Below are 22,435 nucleotides of genomic sequence, written 5' to 3' on the forward strand. Positions count from 1 at the left end.
TGGGGGTTAAGGCTACAGTGGGATAGGGGCCCCTGGGGGGTGGGTGTTAAAGCTGCGATGAGTTGGGGCCACGGCGGGGGTGGGGGTGGGAGGTTAAGGCTGCAGCGGGTTGAGGGTCAGCAGGGGAAGGGGGTTAAAGCCTGCCAGTGTGTTGGGGCCATGGAGAGTGGAGCAGTTAAGGCTTCAGTAGCCTGGGGGTGAGCGGGGGTTAAGCATGGTGGTGGGTTGGGACCATGTGATCGGGGTTACACCTGGAGGGGGCAGAGTTTGGGCACCTCTTTTCCTAGAAAAAAAGCATTGTTCCAGAGTGCTGTTACAATGGCTTTTCACACTGAACAATTTTGTCTCACTCTTACCCTATCTTCCCACTTTCTCTTTTTCATATTCCCTCTCTTTTTTCTTGTGCTATACTTATAAGTTCCTCAGGGGAAGGACTGGCTGTTTTTGTTAGTTGCTCTTACAGCACTTTACAAAATTGAATATGGGTCCACGACTGAGGCCCTTATGTCCATATTCAATACAAATAGTAATTCTTCTGAACTTCTTCTGGTTCCTCAGAAAATAACTTACAGCAGCTTAGCCTTCCAAACACTTCCTTAGAGTGACTAGTACTCACAGAGTGGTAAGTAGGTCTCTCACACAACCTTACATTGCATGAGCATGTCTCATTTTGGCTCACAGGACTGACTTAAGGCCTGATTGATAATCCAAACTGGATCTCTTGAAAGCGTGTAGACTAAGGGACAGATCTAAGCCTGATTGAAGTCAATGGGGTCAAAAAAATTAAAAAGAAGGAATAAATATCACTCTTCTAACAGTAGAAGTCTAGCACCTCAGACACAAAACCTACTCAATTTTCCTTTTTCACAATAACGACAATGGTATAAAAACAAATATATTTTACTCATCTTTTTAAAATATTATTGCTATGGAATGAAAGAAGAGCAGTAAAATTCTACAACAGTGAATTTATGCTCTGGTGCGGAATTCTATAATTAATACATTTACTGTGTCATAACAGAAGGCTTATACGCCAAAGATGTGTACTAGTAAAGTAATTATTTGAGAAGATGATTCTACAAAAATATAGTTCTTGAAAAAAGTCTTCAGATCTGAGAAAGATTTCCAAGCTACAAACAGTAAGAGTAATTCCAAGTACATACCAAAGTAAGGACATATCCTTGTTTATTTGAAAAACAGTTGATAAATATTTTACCATAACACGTACCTGTATGAGGAAATGGGCACCATTTTGAAGAAATGCATCATTTCTTATTGGTAGATTTAAGACATCCTGGGGTTTCCCTTCTGGAAAGATGAGACTGCCTCTTTCTGAAACATTTAGGATGCCATCTTTTGCTCGCTCAAGGTCCACAGTTCCAGCAGGAATGTACAGTACAATATAAACTAACCTCACAGCACCAACTCTTCCTCTTTGCCTTGCAAAACTCAAGCACAAAAAACGTCCTGTTGGGTTGCTTTCTATCCTTTGGTTCTCCAAAGGGTAAAACTCTATTAGGCCATAAATATCATCACTGTCCTGAATGTAGAACAAAAGCTACAAGAACAGAAAAATAACCTTAGGAATAAGCCACTATTAGCACACACCATATTAGTCACTGTTCTACTGGTGATTGCTCTGATTGTTACCATGAGATTTTTCACATCCATTTTTCCGTGAATTTATAGTGTTCACGAAAGGGGCCACATTGACAGCTCCAGAAACCAAAGCCTCCTTTCTGCAGAATGCATAAAATTGTGACTGTGTGAACTTCCTCACAGTGCACTGTTAACATGTATCAACCTTGGCTCAATAAGAGCACCTCATGAGAACAAAGCATAGCTTAATTCCCAAACTCATCCCGTACGTGGCCTCTGTGTTGAAATTACCAATCAACACAGCCATTAAAATTATGAAAGTTGGTTTGTATGCTGTCAACAAGGTGCTTAAGTGCTTTATGGTTGCAGAGATGATGCTTTTCCCTCCCTGGACACTGTGATGTAATTGTAAAAATACTACGTATACTGTGTCTCCCTGACTGAATCTCTCAGAAATCCCTGAAATGTCCAAGAGCCAACTGAACAGTACTGCTTTGTAAGGGTTAGAGCATAAAAGGGAGGGTAGCTAAGAAGGAGAATAACCCCCCAGCTGCTAATTGCTTGAATACTATGCCTATCTCCCTATGCTTTCTAAACAAAAATGTCATGGGATTACAGCCCAGAATTGCTGTGAACTCCATATCCCTATATGGGAGAAGAGGATCCTAGTGATACGTACGGTCACTCATGGCAGGTGGAGAACTCATTAACATTAGTTTTCTGTCCCTCCCCAGCAGCAGCACATAAGCCATCCACTGAACACCTGTACAAGCCCCTTCTATAGAACCCTAAGCTGCAGAATTTACTATTGCCTGCATGGAGCCACTTCTCATATTAAGTACATAGATTTCTACATGCCTCACTGTCATGTAACTATAAGAAAGAGATACTGTTTGTACAGTGCCTTGCACAACGGGGCCTTGATCTCAGTTGGGGTCTCTGGGAATTATTGCAATACAAATAAACACTAATAACTTTATTCCATTGTTTGTTCTTAAACCATTAGCCTTTCTAAAGGATCTCAAATCTTTTTCTTCTTGCCCCCTTTTCTGGAAATCATTATAAAAAACAGACTTACCTCAGCTGGTTCACTCACTTCTGCACCACCCTGTACTGTGTCAGCTAGAAGCCTAAGCAGATAGGGTTCTGCCTCTTCAGGGAAATCATCATTGATAATGTTCAGAGGAAGTGATGCCAGCATTTGCCCTTGAGCAAAATGTAACACCCCTGAGGCAGGAGTGATGTCTGCAGTCACAGGTGACGGGTCACTGCTATTGCGAGTAATAACCCAAGTAACTGACACATTTCCATGTGTTCCACCATTTCTCACAACTGTGATTTCTTCAAACCTGTGGTTGTGAAGAAAAGTAAATATACACTGCCTTATCCTAAACTTGAGATGTTTTTATTATTTATCCAATCTCTGAATTCCCTGTAGGCTCACACATTATTTGTCTTCTTTGTAAGGGCTTGATTCAGACCTCTCTTACCTAGTTTTATACTAATATACTTCCACTGACTCCAGTGAAATTTGTCTTGATTTAAATATTTCACGTGAGGTCAAACTCAGACCATATATTATGATTCATAGTTTGGAAAGTGCTGTCATAATTTAGATCTAGACCTTTCTTAAACACAAAGACTGTTTCTTAATGAATCATATATAATATGGTGCTGGTACAGCCTGAAGTTCCTTTTATTATAAAAGATATTGAGAAACAAACATTTATAAAATATGAGCTTAGCATTTGTCCAGTGCAACCTTTTAATCTGATTCACTCAAATGTAACTAATTTTCATCTCTTCTAGTCTTATATGTTATCAGTTTACTAGTTATATCAAACTACAAATATTAGGGATGAATGCTTAGTTCATTCAAAATTATCATTGTTCCCTCTGTATTAAAACATTAAACCATCTCTCTTTCTGGGTCTGGACATACTTGTCTTGATGTTCATGAGGTATGTTAAGTATTTTTAAGGATACGTCCATTGCTACTAAGTTGAAAAAGTTCATTTTTATTCAAGGTAGTTTAAAATTAATGTGACCGTATATTGTGTTATAATTGTAGGTCTGTAAATTACAGAAATTGTATCTAGCTCACTCTGTTTCTCACATGTGTATTCAGAGCAGCTAAGAACGCAAGAGTAGTTTGATGACTGTAATTAAAATGTGCTAGGTCAGCTAGATCTTCCTGGTATTATTAATAATGTGGAATGTGGGTGTACCTCTTTCTATTTTGGGCGTTAACACAAAGCAATGGCAGGCAGTGAGTACTGCTACAGAGGCCATGTCTATTTCTAAACATTTGTACAAAACTTTAATCTGAATGTAAAAAATCCCCTAACGATATCATTTCAGTGTTAAAGTTTGAAGAAGAGCAAACTTGAAGGCTATGGGTACACTGACCTGAACTGCTGGCAGCAGTATGCAAATAGGCAGTCCCAAAAATGCAAATGGCCATTCATTTGCATATTCGCTTTCTGGCAGCGGCTGCTGGCAGCAGAAAAAGAGTAATGTAAAGTGGTTGTACTGGTGAACCTCCCCACCCTTTGGTGCCAGCCTCTATGCCTGGAAAAAAATCAGGCATAAGAGGCTGCCGACAAAGTGGGGGTTTCGCGGGCAGAACTGATTTACAGTGCTTTTTTCTGCCGGCAGCGGCTGGTGCCCACAAGCATATATGCAAATGAGTGACCATTTGTATTTTCGAAACAGCCCATTTGCATACTGGTCCTGTCTGTCCAGGTCAGTTTAACTGTTGCCATAATGTATTTTAGCACTTAACAGTAGCTACATTTTCCCTTTTAAGAAAACCACCCCAAAACCAGGTATTTCATAAATCCAAAAGATGATACTTCAGCTACAGTTGGGGGAAAAAAAAAATCTATAGTACCTTGAAGCTTGGTCTTCATCAATGACGACCATCTGAGCAAACAATACACCATTAATTGACAGTACTCCATAGGGTTTGTCATTGGGTTTAATGGTGACATGGACAATAAAAGGGCTTGTTAAAACAGCATCTCCTTGCAGAGTGTCCTTGAGCAGCATAATTTGAAAGGTCTCTGCAATTTCTGGTATGGCATCATCAAAGATTTTAAATTTCATGTCAGACTCATGCACTTGAGATGGGAAAACAACTGTCATATTTGGTTGCAGATCTAGGAAGTCTAAATTAAGCTGTGCATGTGCTGTTGAATTCCCAGTTATGATGACGTAACGGACAGAAACTTCATATTCATCAGAGCCAATCAATTTTCCACTGTCATCTTTACCACGAGCCACTTGAATTGTTAGCACATCAGCTTCCTCAGGTACCATATAAGCACTCTGAGTGAACCGCACCGGACTGTCATTCTTCTTAATAGTAATCTGAACAGTATTTCTCGTTGTGTTGATTTCAGCCCCTCCTTCCACACTTCTCAGATGAACGTTAAATATTTCATCATTTTCTGGTATCTAGAAAAATAATATTAACAACTGAGCATAACTCATATGCTAAATAAGCCTATAATTTAGCATACTTCTCTCAAAACATTTTCCTGAAACAGAACACTTCCATTTTCCAGAAGTCATTGCTATACTTCAACAATTTACACACAATAAATAAAACACAAACATACTCAAACTAGAGATAGGTATGAACCAAAACACTGGATCTCACCAACTCCAGATTTTGAAATGACTGAAATATCACAGGGACCATTGCAATCTGCAGCTTTGAGCATTTTACAAACTGCTTCTCTATGAGATAATTTTTGCTCTCAGTTGTCTAGGTTTCAATCCTGAGAAAACTTATTGACTTCACCTGTAACATGAGAGTGCCTGAGGGAAGAATATGTCCCTATGAGCACAGCAATTACACCGACCTGGTTCAGTCATGTATGTAAAGTTACACAAAAGAAATGGCACAAATTCTGCTCCCAAATGGGCCTAGCAATTCCCAATGAACTCAATGGAAATGCTTGTAGGTGAGAAGAGAATGGGGTCCTGTATTTGCTGCTTGTTTATGACACTAAGAATAAAGTAGTATTTACTTCTGAAGGAAATCCCAGTACAAAATTAAACTTCTGTTACTGTGAATAGGAAGAAATACCCAGGTATAAAGTGGACAAATTCTTTTTAAGCACTATTATTGCTTTGAGCCATTTAAAAAGGTTCTAATTCCCTGCTGTCCACTATTCTTTTCTCATATACTTTTGCTAATTGGCCTTGGATTCTTTTCTAGGGCTATGAGAATGCGTGCAGCTGTCTCTAAAGCTAATGCTCATTTTATTCCTTGTTTGGCTTGTGGCACAAAAATTTGCAGTGTTGCTGACTGGCATAGCCTTTTTCAACCCTGGAACCTGAAAAATCTTAGGCTAAGTCCACAGTGCTCTGAAAGGCAGACCCACTCAAGGGCGATCTTCCCAGGTTAACTTTCGTGCATCTGGTAAGGACATGTGAAGTAGACTTCTCAGGGGTTGCAGTCAACCCCCGTACTCCTAGCAAGATGCATGGAGTAAGGGAGTCAATGGGAGAGCTTGTCTCATCGACCTTTTTCACTAGGGACAGCCAAGTAAGCCAAGCGCAGATACGTTGATTCCAGCTAAGCAATTGCCATAACTATAATTGTGTATCTGGAGTCAACTTACTTTGCCTAGTGTAGGCATAGCCTAAGTCATGGTTTTCCAGTATTGAGGTACAACAGTTATTCTGTCTCACCAACAACGATATTAGTTTATGTTTTTATATTTCTTTTAGCCTACTCATGATCATACTCTCCAACAGAACCAAGTACATGCATTTAAAAGACACCCAAAATATGCAAAACTTCTTAACTGCAAGTGACGTTTCTGCAGACTGTTGGGTCAATTAATTGAATCATCATGACTCACAGATAAAACTACTAATCAAACTTCACAGAAGAGTTTTCTCAGTCCTTCCTCATCTAGAATTTTCTTCAGACAAATGCCCATACCCCTCAATAATAAAAAGGAATTTTCGTAGCAAAATTATAAAAAAATACATATAAAAGTGTAGTTCTATATTGAAAAGTTATTTTAAAGGTGCCATTATGTAGCCCTGTCTGTGATTTTTCAATGATATTCATATAAAAGATGCTGCTTAGTTTACAAATATGAAGATGTCTTTCCTAACTACCAGACTTGCACACTCCATGTAGGTTCTGAAAGTAAAGTTGAATTCAGAGTCCTAAGAACACCTTACTAAATAATTTCATCTTCATTATCTCCACAGAAGATTGCAAAGCAGATCCCCAAAGTTCCAAATAGGTTTTACAGACTCATTATTTTTCACCTGGAAGAGTGTTTCTGCATTTCACATGTATCAGTCTGAAAGAAACTTTTCTGATACTATAAATATTGTTGAAGTTCATTGAAATTGGTAGGCATTTTGCAAAAAAAAGGCAAATCAATTTTGTTCTGCAGGTTTCAAAAATAAATTATTTTTATTTATTTAATGTTTGTTACTTTATTGACTTTTTTGTTTTGTTTTGTTTTGTTTTGTTTTGTTTTGTTTTGTTTTGTTATACAGGTTTTGTTTTCTTTCCAAATTTACCTGCCTTTTTTCCAGTCCCTCTCCCACTCATCTTCCATTTGCATTGTCTTGGTCAATTGACAAGAAGGCATGGTTTGGACTGTTAGAAGTAAGGCTTTATTGGAACTAAAACAAAGGATAGCCACATGAACCTCACTGTGAAGCTAGTGAAACTGACCGTGGACGGCTGCCAATCCTTTCCTCCTACCCCAGTCCCATTCTCTCTGGTATGTGGTCTGCTCTGAAGACACTGGACATACTCCTAACACCATTTTTTCCCCATTTTGCTACAGAAAAGGGCAGGGGAAAAGAAGGCAAAAATGGGGGAGAAAAAACAAACTGGATAATATTTTATTTGGGGTTTCCATGATAAAATTTAAAATGTCAAACAAATGAAAAAATATCTGCACATAGCTGCTTTAAGAAAAATAATGTAATCATTTTTAATTCAAAAAGCTTTGAACAGCTCTAGTTATGTAGTGTCATTCAGTTTAGAAGGCGTTTGCCCTTCACTGGCCTTTTGTTTTATTATCAGAAGAAGCTATTTACCTGCTTTTCACACTTGTTAACTATGTAGAGCCAAGAGCTGGAGTCTAGTCTATCGTGTGCCTCCTTAAGTGAAGGCAAAGACATTACACAGGCATCAGTGAGGGCATAACTAAATAAGGGCTTAATATGATCTGCTACATCTTTACAGCTGGTAAAATAAAAAAAGGAAAGAGCCAATATGATTGTATATGAAAAGGAAATGGTTAAAAATTATTTTTATTTGGAAACAGAGAATATCTGACATGTAAGACTTGATAAATCAATGTAAGAGGGACAGTTTAACAGATAAGCACTATGCTCACACCTAACTCAGTCACAAGTGCTGTACATGACCTTGGGCAAGTCATTTCACCTGCCCATGCCTTGGTTTTTCAAGTGCAAAATGGGGATAATATTTTCCCTTAAATAAATATGTAGTTATTTTGTTTGTATTTGTATTTTAGTGGCACCCAAGAGCACCAGTCATGAACTAGAACCCCATGGTGCTACATGGGCTAAGAACACAGACCAAAAATGCTCTCCAGCCTCAAAACACTTACAATCTAAGGCTCATAGGAGATGTGAGGATAAAAATGTGCAGATACTCTGGTGATGAGGTGTCAGACAAGTGGATATAAACAACCAATATAGAACCCTGGAGACCCAGTATTTGCAATTAATTAAAAGTGTTAGTCCTTTTTGTGAGCAGAACCACATTTACGCCTTAGCTATGTTGAATAATGAAGGCACAAAACTGCTTTAAACCATGATGCATGCATCACCTTCTATATATCAAAACCATCTAAAACGAATTCAGCTTGTCCCTACCTGGTCATCGAGCACCGTTAAATTATAAATCAGCATTGCTCTCCCAGGAGGAAAAGTAATATTGCCCTTAGCTGGGCTCAAGTCTTCTTCAGCTGGGTTTGGGCCACCTATTACCTGCAAAAAATTAAATTTTTGTGATCAGCAAATAAAGACATTTTAAAGGCTTAACTACTGATAAACAGGAATATAATCTAACATGGTTGTGTCCATCTGATATTCTACATAAACTCTGTGGAATATGAAAAGATTCACTGAATATTCAACATTCTCTTATCTCATAACACTAAATATTGGCTATGGCAGAGGATTTCACAGGCCTTGTTGAACAAAAGAGATATTTTGGGGATATCTGCCAATCCAGCTGAATGTCTAATGGGACAAATCAGAGGAATCATGATGGAAGGATGGATGGCTGAAAGAATAACTGCAAGAAATTTGCTTCAATCCAGGCCCATGAGAGCTCTTTAGTGTCCACTGATTCATAACTAGTTCTTCTGAATAGCTGGAATTTATTATGTGTAGTTAACTGGAACCAAATTCTGAGATAGAATTCTAATGGGAATTACTTTTATGGCATTTTTCTGGTTTTGACATACATGTTATTTATTTTTATGCAGTTATAATAAAATTACAAATGAAATCTAATCAAACAGGCTACTGAGGGCAGGATGAGAATTTTTACATTTAATATATTTGTGGCTGATATTTCAATAAGTACATCTACTATATGTTGTGTGACAATGTTGACTGATTCTATGTATGGCAAAATTTATTTGACACTAATATATAAACCAATACACAGTAAATTGCATAACAAATCATATATTAAATTGTATTTACATATTGAAGATAAAGAAAAATGCAACAGTTCTGTTAGTGTCATATCCAAAGCCCTTTCAAGTCCATGAGAATCTTTTCATTGATTCTAAAGGGTGAACGATCAGTCCCTTGATGGAGTATTATATCCGGTTACGGGCACCACATTTCAAGAAAAGATGTGGACAAATTGGAGGAAGTCCAGAACAAAAATGATTAAAAGGATTTAAAAAAAAAAAAAAAAAAAACTTTAATCTAGAAAAAAATGGTTTTGTTTAGTCTTGAGAAGAAAACATTGAAGGGGGACAAGATAACTGTTTATAAATATACAAAAGGTTATGACAAAGAGGAGGGAGGGAAAATATTCTTGATAACCTGTGAAGCAATGAACTTAAACTGCAGCAAGGAAGGTTTAGATCTGATATTAGGAAAAATTTCAGGGTAGTTAAGCTCTAGAATAAATTGCCTAGGGAGCCTATGGAATCCTTTCTATTGCCTAACCTACCCTTAAAATATCCAATCACCTGTCAGGAATCATCTACCTAATATTTAGTCCTTCCTTTAGTGCAAGGCACTGAACCAGAAGACTCCTCAATGTCCCTTCCGCTCTTATGATTATGCTTTCCAATACACAAGCAAAACTGAACAAGAGAGATACTACATGACAGAAAACAAAACAGCAGTCATGTAGCACTTGAAAGACTAACAAAATAATTTATTAGATGATGAGCTTTCGTGGGGCAGACTCAATTCTTCAGATTTGGAGATAGATTTATAACACAGACCCTGTGTCAACACATGCCCCTTCCTTTCGAAAGGGGCATGTTAATAAGCCTCTTCGACAGATGCTAATGAGGCACTGCAATGAATGTGCAGCGCCTCATTAGCATAATGGCAACTGCGGCTATTCGAAAGTGTGGCTTTTTGAATCATGCGCTGCCCGTGGAGATGGGACCTTCCAAAAGGACCGCCCCCCCAGTTTTCAAAAGCCCTTCTGATCACCAGATAGGAAGAAGGGCTTTCGAAAACTGGGCGGGGGGTCCTTTCAGAAGGTCCCGTCTCCACGGGTGGCGTGAGATTCGAAAAGCCGCACTTTCGAATCGCCGCGGTTGCCATTATGCTAATGAGGTGCTGCATATTCATTGCAGCGCCTCATTAGCATCTTTCGAACAGGCTCATTAACATGCCCCTTTCGAAAGGAAGGGGCACGTATAGACCCAGCCAGAGACTTTAAAAAAATGAAATAAAAACTAACAAATCTGGCACAGTCATGCCATTTCCAGTACAGCGCTATCTCCAGATTGAAGAAGTGGGTCTGCCTCACAAAAGCTCACCATCTAATAAATAATTTTATTAGTCTTGAAAGTGCTACATGGCTGCTTTTTTGTTTTGTTAGGATACAGACCAATATGGCTATCTGTTATTATTCCACATGAAATAAATTTTACTAATCCACAGATGCAGAAGCTAAAATATACAACTGAACTTTAGGTGGACAAGAAAAACTAAATGAGAAGTTTAACATTTCAAATATTGCTTGATTTGAATGTCATACAAGGTACAGTATGGTCCAAATAGTCTAAAATAGTTAATGACTTTGCATGCCTCAGTTCTTGGTACCAAGCTTGAGAGGTCTTAAAGATGCCAGATTTACAGCACACCCTGACCCAACATTTTAAAATATTCAGAGTTAGACCTTCATCATTTGACCTATGTGAATATCTTTTCAGAACTTTTTTCGCCTGCTCCCACAAAGAAAATTACCCTCTCTATTTTTAAAAAAAAGCTCTTGTTAAAATGTATTTCTTGCTGACTTATTTTCCACTACTGCAATTTAACACAACCTTGCTTATCTTCCAAACCTTTTTCCAAAGCTCATAACTGAAATAAAAATATTTTATATTATTTACTGCAGCTAAATATATAAATCACAAAAAAAAAAAAACTACCATCTTCTAATGTCTCCCAACAATTATCCTTCAAATTATAACTGGCTCTTCTAATTAAAATGTTTTTTTCAAGTGGTCAGTAACGTGCTCCTATTTTACAGAAAAAAAATGATATGATTTATACAACAGTTAGTCCTTTGCTTGTATTTATACATATAAAGCAGGACGATGATTCTTACTATTCAGTTCTAAGAAAGTATAATGAAGTATTAAGTTCTTTCAATACACTTACCTCAAAAGTCACAGTCACAGTCCCATAGGTTCCCTTCTCCCTAATTAGAGTGAGCGGCACAAATTCATTTCTACCTCTGGGCTCATTCACTGTGATTAAGGCAGACTAACAGAGAAGAGAAGAGACAGGCAGTCAAGCATTGATCAAATATCTTAACAGAGAGTGAAGAAAATTGTTACCATAGAAATACCAAACTTCCACAGACAAATTAATCCAGTCTGTAACTTGGTTCACTGATGGTACTACATTTCTTAGCAACCAATTAGTTCAGCTAATAAAAAGCTTGAAAGACTTCAGATAAAAATATTAGCACTGGTTGAGTGCGCTTTTCTTTTTATATATGTGTAAACAAACATACGCACTATGTACAAGCTCTTAGTTTGCATCATTAATATTTACAGACATTCCTAAATCAATTAAAAACAGATTTTTCTCTCCTCTAAATTCATTTATTAGCTACGTAGTTACATTAACTTTAAAATTACAAGTCATAATTAATGTCATGATACTGGTTTCCTTAAGTAGTCCAGTTATATTCTTTTATAAATATGATTTTAGTCTGTTTTAGCTATCAAAATGTGTTGATTCAATAAAGTTTCATTCAGCGAAAAAGAAGTTTGGTCTGGAATCTGTTTTCTGGCTCCTAATATTTTGAAGGCTCCTGTGCTTTATTAGTAAAGGGCATCCCTGCACAAGAGACAGTCACAATCAAGATGGTGAGCATAGGCATGTAACTGACCACTACCATGGAGTAGAATGATAGCATGGCCATGATCAAGCCCCTATCACCACAAAAGTCAACAGAGATGGCTTAGCATTAAAGGGAGCAGCATGCCTTGAACATTTGAAGAGCTGGTGGAGTATCTCTAGAAGAGGACCAGGAATTCTGGCTGAGTCAGCTGGAATTCCTGCAGGAACTCCAAATGCCATTCACAGCCCTATCTCATCTCCACAGTGCAGCATCTGACCACAATGCTTTCATATATCCACCAGATCTCTGAGCCCAAATCATCAATATCATAACTGAGTGTATACCCACATAAGGCAATGGAGTAGTCCTCACCATAATTTCACACTACAATGTAATGGGCTCTCTAAAAAGCATGTAACAACGTCACATAGTATTGCTTAGAAGGAGACAGGACTTTAGGCTGCACCCAGGGAAGTCAATGGAAGCTTTTTCAGTGACTTTCAACGGGAGTACAATTGGTCCCAGAATTACTAAGTTATGTTACCAATTGATCTCCGCTCATTTGCAAAACAATGAGACCAATAAATGAAATGAGTTCTGCTTTTCTACAATTCTTAAACTTTCGTATGAAATTCCTGATTTGCTTAAAACTACCCAAGCCTCACCCTCGCCTGCACTGCTAGTTCTATGATGCACTGCAGGTGCTAGAACCAGCAGTGAAGCGGGGTGTGACAGAACCCCCTGGCTTGAAGGGGTTTCAGTTATACACATAGTTTACAGTTAAGTTCAATGGCACTCAGAACTATAAAAAAAATTTCCAGAACCTCTATGCTGTACTTCCAAGAGAACTAGAAAGCAAACTAGCCAGTGTGAGAGCAGCCTCATGAGAGCATGGCTGATAGTGTGCAATACCACCGTAGTCAGGTATTTAACTGTATTGCAGAAGTCTGTAAGTGGGCTGATTTGAAGTCACAAATGAGAGCTAGGTGCCCAGTTGACAGACTTCCAAGGAAGTGAGGTGAATAACTACCCTTTGGTCCCTTTGGAAAATCACGCCTTTACACTCTTTGGCCATTTCTACACATGCCACTTTTTCTGAAAGTGGCATGCTAACAAACGACCTGAAAAATGCTAATGAGGCATGGATGTAAATTTCCCACACCTCATTAGCATATGGTCACATGATTTGGAGTCTGGAAGAAGCTCTTCTGGAATCCAAAACAGGGGGTAGAGGTGCAGCCCCGGGGGATCTCCCAGAAGGAATTCCTCCTTCCGGAAGCCCCTTCTTCCTGAACATTTACATCAATATCATAACTGAGTGTATAGCCACATGGCTTAACATGATAAAACTATAAAATGTAAAAACATACCATATTGAAGGAAATAATTCCAAAAGCATTGTCATTTGATAAGATGGATACTGTGACAGACCTTGGTGACCCCAGCTTTATTCCTGCAGATGGTTTCTAAAATTAGCAAGACAAATGGTAAGTGAACCAGCCATGCAGATAGTTTTTTTAAAAAATGAAGTTTTGGTTTCAGTAAGAACTAGTTTTTAAATAAATATGCTTTCATTCAATGTGTAAGTCTTTATTCTTACTGGGTTTTTTTGACAGGCTAGTTGTATTTGAGTGTCTGGTTACAAGTTCCAAGAAAAGGGTAGTCAAGTCAAGAAAATGCTCAAGAAACACTCATGCTGCTTATGGAAAACACAGTCTACAGAGTCTCAATCTACTTAAACAACTAAAATACTCAAAACAAACTTTGAAGACATTAATCAAAGTCTGACAATCAGTCAATGACACCACAGCAATAAGGAATTGGATGTGAAGCATGCACTCATGCTACATACTATAAAGCTTTTTTTAACATTCTATATGGAGCTGAAATTTTGGATCTCAGTTTTATATGAATCTACAGGTCATGAGCACATTGTTCACTGTAGTATAAAACAATTTGAGTTTTCTATTCTATTTCTGAGTTAAAGATTGATGGGCAGAGAGGATAGGGGAGAAATGTGTATTTACATTCACTACTAATTGTTTGTGTTAAGAAAAATGGGTAAAAAAAGATTCACTTTTATTGCAGTGACTTCAAATATTTGCATGTACTGTTGAGAGAGAGATGTGGGAGGGAGGGAGAGAAGAAGCTTCTCCATAGCTGCATCATTCTAAAACAAATTAACAATATACATTGACTTCCCTACCTGATCTTCAAGGTACATTTTTCCAGGGAGGTCTTTTTCTGCAGCAATGAGAATCAGCCTGTTTCCCTACTTTTCACCTTCACCCTTGCAACAGTTTCTTTCCGGGCAAGGAAGAAAGGGTAAGGTTTTCTTCAGAACCTGACAATTTTGCTTCTTAATGAACTGGAAAACCCTTTTAAAAGCCCTCTTAAAGTCTTCATAACTGAATACATTTCCTCTGCAGAGTCTCCCAGGAATGGTAAATGAAGACTATCAGTTTGCTTGCTGTCCAAACTTTAAGCTTTAGACATTGAGAGCCAAATTTATCACTGAAGTAAGTAAGCTGCAGCCACATATGCCAAAACCTTTTCTAGTAGAAGGATAAACAAAAGGACCTTACCTGCAATGTCAAGTAAAATATGAACATTTCATCAGCCTCTGGAAGATCATCATCACAGACCGATATGTAAACAGTTCTGTTTGTTTCTGTACCAGGAATGTATGCTGCTGCATATGTGTCAAAAAAATCACCAGTGTTTTCTCCGTAAATCTACAATAAATAAACACATGAATATAACTACCCCCCCATTTTTAGTATTTTGTTTTAGCTTTGCTGCACACACACACACACACACACACATACACACACAGTTTTACACAGTACGCATCCATCAGTGTTCACTACAGTCAGCCAAAGTATTTCTGGACAGATGGCACAAGACAACAATATAGTAAGCAATTTCCTGTAACCACGCTGAGAAACCAAGCATGACAGCTATTCACAGCTAATCATGACATCATCAGAGAGCCTTAATTCATTCCAATATGTGACTATTTTGCGCATTCTAACACTATGGTGCCCTTTTTAAATAGGAACACTATTTTTAAATAATATTTACAAGAACATGCATGCCACACTTTATTATTATAACATATGCTTGTATAATGCAACAACCCAATGCTCTGTTTTGTAATGTTCTGATCATGGGTCCAGAAGAAACTTCTGCTTCCCCTCTTTCTCCAAGGTAATGGAGGTATGTGCATAACAGAGAATTGTGGAAGAGTAACAAGCCCATACCCTCTGTCTCCCAATATTAGAGTACCATCACTGCCTTCTGTGTAAGAACTGCCTGTTGATCAACTCATTCATACAGAATAATAAAAATATATCTATTACTATTCAATAATTATTATACATTAATTATTTCTACATTTACCAGATATGAGTAAAGAAAGATTTTAATATAACCTACTTTGAACATACATTAAACTATTATATTCTTCCTAAACCACAATCACTCAACACTGAACAACACATTTGACAAGTTACAAAACCATTGCTTTGAACCATCAAAGCTAGCCAAATTAAGCATCCAGGTATAGTGAAGCATGGAGCTGGGAAAGCCAAGTGAACCAGTGTGGCAGCAATGACTCAAGATGGAGTGCACAAAGTGGGGGGCCATGACATTTCATATGTGGGGGCAGAATTGGCTGCTGGGGCTCAAGCTAATCCATCTAATTAAAAACACTGAAATGCATTACTGTTTTCACATATGCGTATTCACATTTATAAACTGATGGATAAAGTTTGTACATCCTACATACTGGTTTTCTTACACATGCCGAAAGGTTTTTTTTTAAAATATTTTATGTATATAAACCAAAATTTCAATCAGTTTAGATGACATTAGACAGGTTGGAGTGGCCCTGCTAATTGCAAGGATGAAAAATGGGGCCTGATGGAAAAAATTTGCTCACCCCAACTCAAGTTTATTTTAAGAAAATCCATATCAAGTATCACAGACCCAGTGCAAGGTCTAGGCAACCTTGGTCAAGACTTTGTTAATATAAGGCACAGTTAAGGCAAGCCCTGATCACACAACTTGGCAAGAATATGGCTGATAGTGCAGAAACATACCTAAGAGGTATTAGGAACAGGCCATTCCAGGGGGATTGTTACAGAATACACCATTAAGAAACATCATGGTATCAACACACACACCCCACCAATAACAAGGACATACCAACCCAGGTTCAGGAGAGGATCTGAAATGACAGCATGATGTATAGAAATGTTTTAACTGATCCACCTTGTACAAGGTAAAAGGTGATAGGCAGGTAATATCAGAGCATGGCACTCTGATACATTAGGAGTGATGTGTAATTTGTTTGCACCTGTGTATGTTAAGGAGGTTGTTCTTGTCCAGTCTAGGGAGGCTGCAGAACTGAGTTGAGTCCATTGTCATGGGCACAAGTTCTTAGCATAACTATGGACATCTGACCCAGGGAGCTATTACTAAGCTTCATTTACAGTAAACCTTAGCACCTTATCTGATTTTGTGGTCTTTGTGGGTTCTCTTGGAGTCTGCTGTGCTGGCTACCTGCGCAGAGCTACAGCAACATACAGTGGGGAACACATGCATGCAGCCAAATGGTTATCATTGAATGGACTAGAGTACCTGTCAGGACATCCCGTCAGTTACTTCTGACCACAGCCAGTTTATAGAATAGTCACACTTTTCCAAAAATTAAAAAAAGTCTGAAATATTTAATGTTCACTTCTTACATTTATTGCACTAGTCTGTTGCCTCAGTATATGTTGGAGTCAGCAACCTCCAGTATGGGTGCCAAGAAGTGGCACATAAGCCAATTTTCATTGGCATGAGAGGCAGGAGCTCAGCCTCCCAACTCTCCTTCTCCTCCTCCTTGCAGCTGGGAGCTTACTCAAAGCCATGCTGCCTATGGATTAACAGAAGACCACCTAATGCTACCAACCACCAACTAAACAGTAAAACACTCCATCTTAGTTTACTGATTAATAAAGCTGTTGTGAGTAGGACTATTAGTGACTTCAAAAAGTATCACCGGCATTCGGACTGTATAAATTTTGGCACTCTGCCTTGGAAAGGTTGCTGGAAGCTCAGCAACCAAGATGCAAGTTTGCATATGATATAATCCATATACGTGTTAAATTAAGCCTATTGCCACTTTCCACACCTTTTTATTTAAAATGCAATAGTATTTGTCAAGCAATTAAACTATTACATTGTCATTATAGAGAACTACACTTTGTTTTCCAATCTCTAGTTTTCTGTTATCTTTTCAACACTATTTTCCATTTATTCTAGCCAATGCATATATGCCAAGTTAGTGATGTAATAAAGTTTATAAAGTAATAAAGTAATAAATGTGACAAAGTTTTATCAAGTTTATTGGAATCAGAGTTTTCGTTCAACTTTTCCTTCTATATTTGGTCATCTAGATGAGACCACACCCAAAGCAGAAATTTCTGGGTGCCAAATTCCAGTCTCTCTCCACAAGTCCAATCATCTTGCTCATAACAACCACAATAGCCATATGCTACATCTGTAAAAGTAACAATAGCTTCATGAAACTATAAGCTTTATTAAAACATTGTGCAAATATCTGTAACAGCCTCCTCGACCCTTTCCTCAAAGGGTCTATCAAAAGAACTCTGCTCTTTTACAAGAGTATCAGTTTCCAAAGACATTCATGCCTTCTAGTTTTTATACTCAATGCCCGGTACTCTAGAACATAAATTTCTAATCCTTTCAATGTACATAATGTGCATATGCCATTGTTTGAGCTCAGAAGAGTACAATGTTTGGTGACTGTGTACAAATATGGCACATTTCTTTGTTTTTACACAAAACAAAAAATAGAAGACTCTGTGCACACATTTTCCCGCATATGGTACCCAATTCTACCATCCTCATTTATGGTGAGTACTCTACTCTAGAGAGTACTCTACTCTACAAAACGCCACATTGATTTTAATATAACCACATAAACAGTATAGCACTTCTCAATGTAAGTAAGCAATGCAGAATCAGGCCCAGAGATAACAATAGCTAAGCAATAAAGAAAACAATGTAAACACAGACGCTCAAATCACAGTGTCCTGACTTCTACATAGCCGGGGATCCTCAGTCTAGATTTGTCCGCTTTCCTCCTGAGAGATCAGATTTCTTCTCTATCCTCTCTTAATTGACTTTTTTGGAATAATAAAGCCACATGCCTAATTAAAGAAGTCACTAAAGAGGTACAGCTATTCGCCTTCAGCCCAGAAAATCTGGAGGAAAAAAAAAAAAAACCCTCTTACCACTCTTCAGAAATGGACTAACAAGTACCAGCTGGAACCCAAATCAAGAGAGCACCATAAATTCACTAAGCTCCACCAGAAGTAGTAGATAGCTTTCTGAATAGCTATCAGTAAACTTAAAACATTTCTATACAGATATCCAAATGGCTTGTAGCACGTGGCTATACACAGCTATAGCTGTACACTGCATTCAACTGACCCAGTTAAGAAAAAAAAAATTCATTAAGATATCCAAATTGCATTTAAATATATGGGAACTGGCAGTTTCTTACCGATACAATTGCTGTGATGTTAGCTGGCTCTCCTGTCCTCTCAATAACAAGACGTATAACTGTTGTATTAGTTTCATGAACTACAAATTCTGTTTGTCCAGTAAACTTTACTTCTGTTATGCCAGATGTGAAGCTGATGAATAATGCTAAAAGAAGATTAACTAATAAGCAAGCAGAGAGCATCCCTACAAAAGAAAAAAGAAAAGTTTAAGAACAAAAGAAGTTGATGTATTTAGTATGTTGGAAACAATTTCTAAGAATTGCTGACTTAGAGCCAATACTTCACATTCAACTGTTCTTTTTAAATAAACTTGTTTTATTTTATTATAATTTGATGCATAATTTAATATTTTTACCTTTCAGGGAGAAATAAGATACAAACCCAAGGGCCATATTTTCAATAAAATCCACATATTTACCCCATGCACGTTTGTATGTTCACATTTGATCCAGTCGCACAGTGCATGATTCTGACAAAACTGTTCATATCCAGTGGGTACAATCCTGCCTCAATCTTCCATATATAAGTTTTGCCTGAGTAAGGACAGCAAAGAGAAAGCCCAACATGTGCACAGGGCTTAATTGTTAGCAAACTGGATACCAGATTTCGATGGTGTAGGCTGGATCTATATTTTATAACTACATATTACATTGTCTACTAAAAACTGACCCCAAGTGTTTAAAATACAATCCACTTCTTAGTGCACATTTTAACTCACTTTCAGGATCACTGCTATGCTAAACTATCCAGCACGTATATACTTTTGACCTATATTTTTGTTACTGATTCTCTCAGTCTCTGCCCGAGATTCCTTTCAGATTTTTTTCTTTCTAATTGCACCTTGTTGTGGTGGTGTGTTTTAGTGAAACTGTGGACTCATCAGAGTTAGGACTCTCCCTTACTATGTCAGCATACAGCAGTGCACTGTCCCCTTTTCTCTTAGGATAGAGCAAGCCAAGACCTGGATTTGAGTCCCCTTCCTCAGAGACAAGCCCAGTGACAAGCTGAGCATGCCTAACTGCCCGTGAGTTCAATGGGAGTTGAGAGTGCTCAGCATTTCCCAGAGCCGCAAAACATGTTGCAGGATTGGCCCTTAATTGGGACAATTCTCTATAGAGGTCCTTTAGTTGTTGAAGACAGCGTTATAATTTTACTTGTAGATTTCTCTCCATGAAGTACCAACTATTTTCTTGTGAAATGGCAACTCAGACATGTTCTAATAACTGAATGTTCTGACAAGAACGGTCAATGACATACAGAGAGCATACTTAGAATAAAATTTGTGAAAAATGAGCATCATTTTTTTTTAAATCAGGAAGTATTCAAAGAGCAACCTACCTAAAAACTATGCTCATCCAGTAAGGTAAAAGAAACATACCATTGCCCTAATCTTGCTATGAACTCTGCAAAGACAGATCTCTGAAAAAAATATTAGGCTTCCCACAGATCAGGAGCTCAGCCCATTCAGAACTTACTACAGAATCAATGTGATCAGTCTCCAGTCAAAACAGAATGAATATTGTATTGTACATATTCACAGTGAATGGTAAACAAGCTACAGGCCAAGAATACAGTAAGGTCTCAACATTCATGAGGGTTCTGTGGTCAAAACCCTTGCAAATGTTGATTTTTGCTCACGTGGAGGGGTCAGTTTAGAGCCCCAGGAAGTGGCAGCTGCTGGCGCTCCCAGCTCTGGAGCCCCAGGGAATTGAGGCCACTGGAGAATAACTGAATTTGCAAATGTGGCACTTGCAAATGTCAAAAACCCACTGTAAATCACAAAAATCATGTAATTAATAATTCTGAACAATAAACTCAAGAAAATTCTTGTCTCTTCCCGTAATATAATTGAAATTTGAGATAAACATGCAACACGTTGTAGCAACTGTACCGAATCTTGAACAACGTGGGCCAAGTGGAGTGTCTAATGAAAACTTCTGATTCACTGACTATCTTTTTTTACAGCTCATGGCAGGAGCACTCTGGCCTGGCTGGAGCAGCTCACATTCACAGTGGCCCCAGGCAAGCCATAGTCAGGCTGAAGCAGTCCTGGTTTGCAGAAGGCAGTTGCTCCAGCCTGGGGCCATCACGGACAATTCTATTCCAGCTTGGCCAGAGCACCCCAAACTGTGGCAGCCCTGTGGAGTTGAAGCAACGCCCTGCCTGCTCCAGCCCATACTGGTTAATCAGATAACCAGAATATCCCTATCCTCATTCCCCCAAGTTTCAATACTCTCTACCAGTACACATTAGCCAGGAACCTCAACTTCTCCACCCAACCCCTCCTCACCCACTTTCAAGTATGTACACCACCATGTCTGAATGAAGGGAGCACTGAATTATTTCCCCTCAAGACTGAAGTATGCAATTGTTACAATTCTTGTATGGACCATGCAACAAGAAGGGAGCTTCTTCACCTACTCCCTTGCCCCAACACACCTATACAAAGCGGCCAGTCACAATCTGCCCTTATGAGGTAACTTTCCAATCTCAGGAAAATGGTTTCAAGGAAAAAAGAACCACTTTAAAGAGACAATCACTGAAGAAAGAATTCGCACTTACAGGATAAAGAATTCTAGCACTGTGATTTAAAACTAAATTAATTTTTTTAAAGTTTTGGAAGGGATATAATAACCAACCTCTAAACAATGAGAACTAGGAAAAAACCTCCCTTGTGGGAAGGTTGCCCCATAACTTCCTAGTTCAGGGTTCCTTGCATCTTTATCTATGGCATCATGTAGTGAACACAGGCAGGGACAAATGCTGAGCTAGATGTACAACTGGTGAGATGAAGTAAGGCAAATTCTATATTGCTGTGATCCTGCATGAAAGTGACCTACATTAGTTGTCTATTATCATCTATTTAATTGAAGGTAAAAAAAGACAGAGCAAAAATTACAGATTATAAATGAAGATATGCAATCCTGCCATTTTCAGTAGAATGGAAGGCCCTAAGCACCTCAAAGGTTAAGTCACAAGAAAGCTGACTATTACCAAACTACAAGTGACCTCCATTGAGTTCTACCCTATATTGTTCTCCAGAGTATGTTATCTTGAGTATATGTGACAGTTTGAATGCAAATAGTCATGTAACCTATGTAAACTCTGAGACAATTACACAGTCAACAAATACAGGCATCATCTATATGCAGCTGAAGAGTTTGCATGACCTTTTCGCTTCAGCTGTCACCTTGTCGTAGACTTAACCAGTATCTTCCCACGGTGTATGCTGCAAGTAAATAATACTGAAAATATGATCCTTAGGGGGCAAGGTTATAAAGTTTAGAATTACTTGAATTCTATTACCTCTAATAGGGGACATTCTAAAACTATAGGATTACTCCTGTGGAACAAGAGACGTTTCATAATCATACAATCAATTATTCAACTGGTGAGAATTCTCCCTCATTAAATTATTTGAGCTAAGATTTACTATTAACAAGAACTCCTGTAGCACCTTAAAGACTAACAAGTGCCTTAGGTAATAAATTTTCATGGGTAAGACCTACAAAAATGACCTTTATCTCTGTGCATATTAAACCAAATTTAAAGTATCACAGCTGCAGGTTGAGCCTCTCTAGTCTGGCACCCTTGGGACCTAACTGCTGCCAAACAAGAGAATTTAGCAGACCACAGGAAGTCAATATTGTTTAGCACATTATGAACACTTCCA

General features: G+C 38.2%; 1 protein-coding gene across 1 annotated transcript in view; it reads right to left on the reverse strand.

Annotated features, from left to right (window-relative positions):
• The window catches only part of ADGRV1 (adhesion G protein-coupled receptor V1), a 378,918-nt gene extending 359,974 nt beyond the window's left edge, over positions 1-18,944 (reverse strand). The window contains exons 1-8 of the mRNA XM_074994210.1: positions 18,762-18,944; positions 14,767-14,916; positions 13,552-13,647; positions 11,491-11,595; positions 8,494-8,607; positions 4,493-5,058; positions 2,678-2,948; positions 1,229-1,558 (exon numbers count right to left, since the gene is read on the reverse strand). Of these exons, the coding sequence (XP_074850311.1) occupies positions 1,229-1,558; positions 2,678-2,948; positions 4,493-5,058; positions 8,494-8,607; positions 11,491-11,595; positions 13,552-13,647; positions 14,767-14,916; positions 18,762-18,944 (1,815 nt within the window). The remainder of the gene's footprint in view (positions 1-1,228; positions 1,559-2,677; positions 2,949-4,492; positions 5,059-8,493; positions 8,608-11,490; positions 11,596-13,551; positions 13,648-14,766; positions 14,917-18,761) is intronic.
• Positions 18,945-22,435: the final 3,491 nt, after the last annotated feature.

This window comes from Carettochelys insculpta, chromosome 5, assembly GCF_033958435.1.
Source record: "Carettochelys insculpta isolate YL-2023 chromosome 5, ASM3395843v1, whole genome shotgun sequence".
In the NCBI taxonomy this organism is placed as follows: domain Eukaryota; kingdom Metazoa; phylum Chordata; order Testudines; family Carettochelyidae; genus Carettochelys; species Carettochelys insculpta.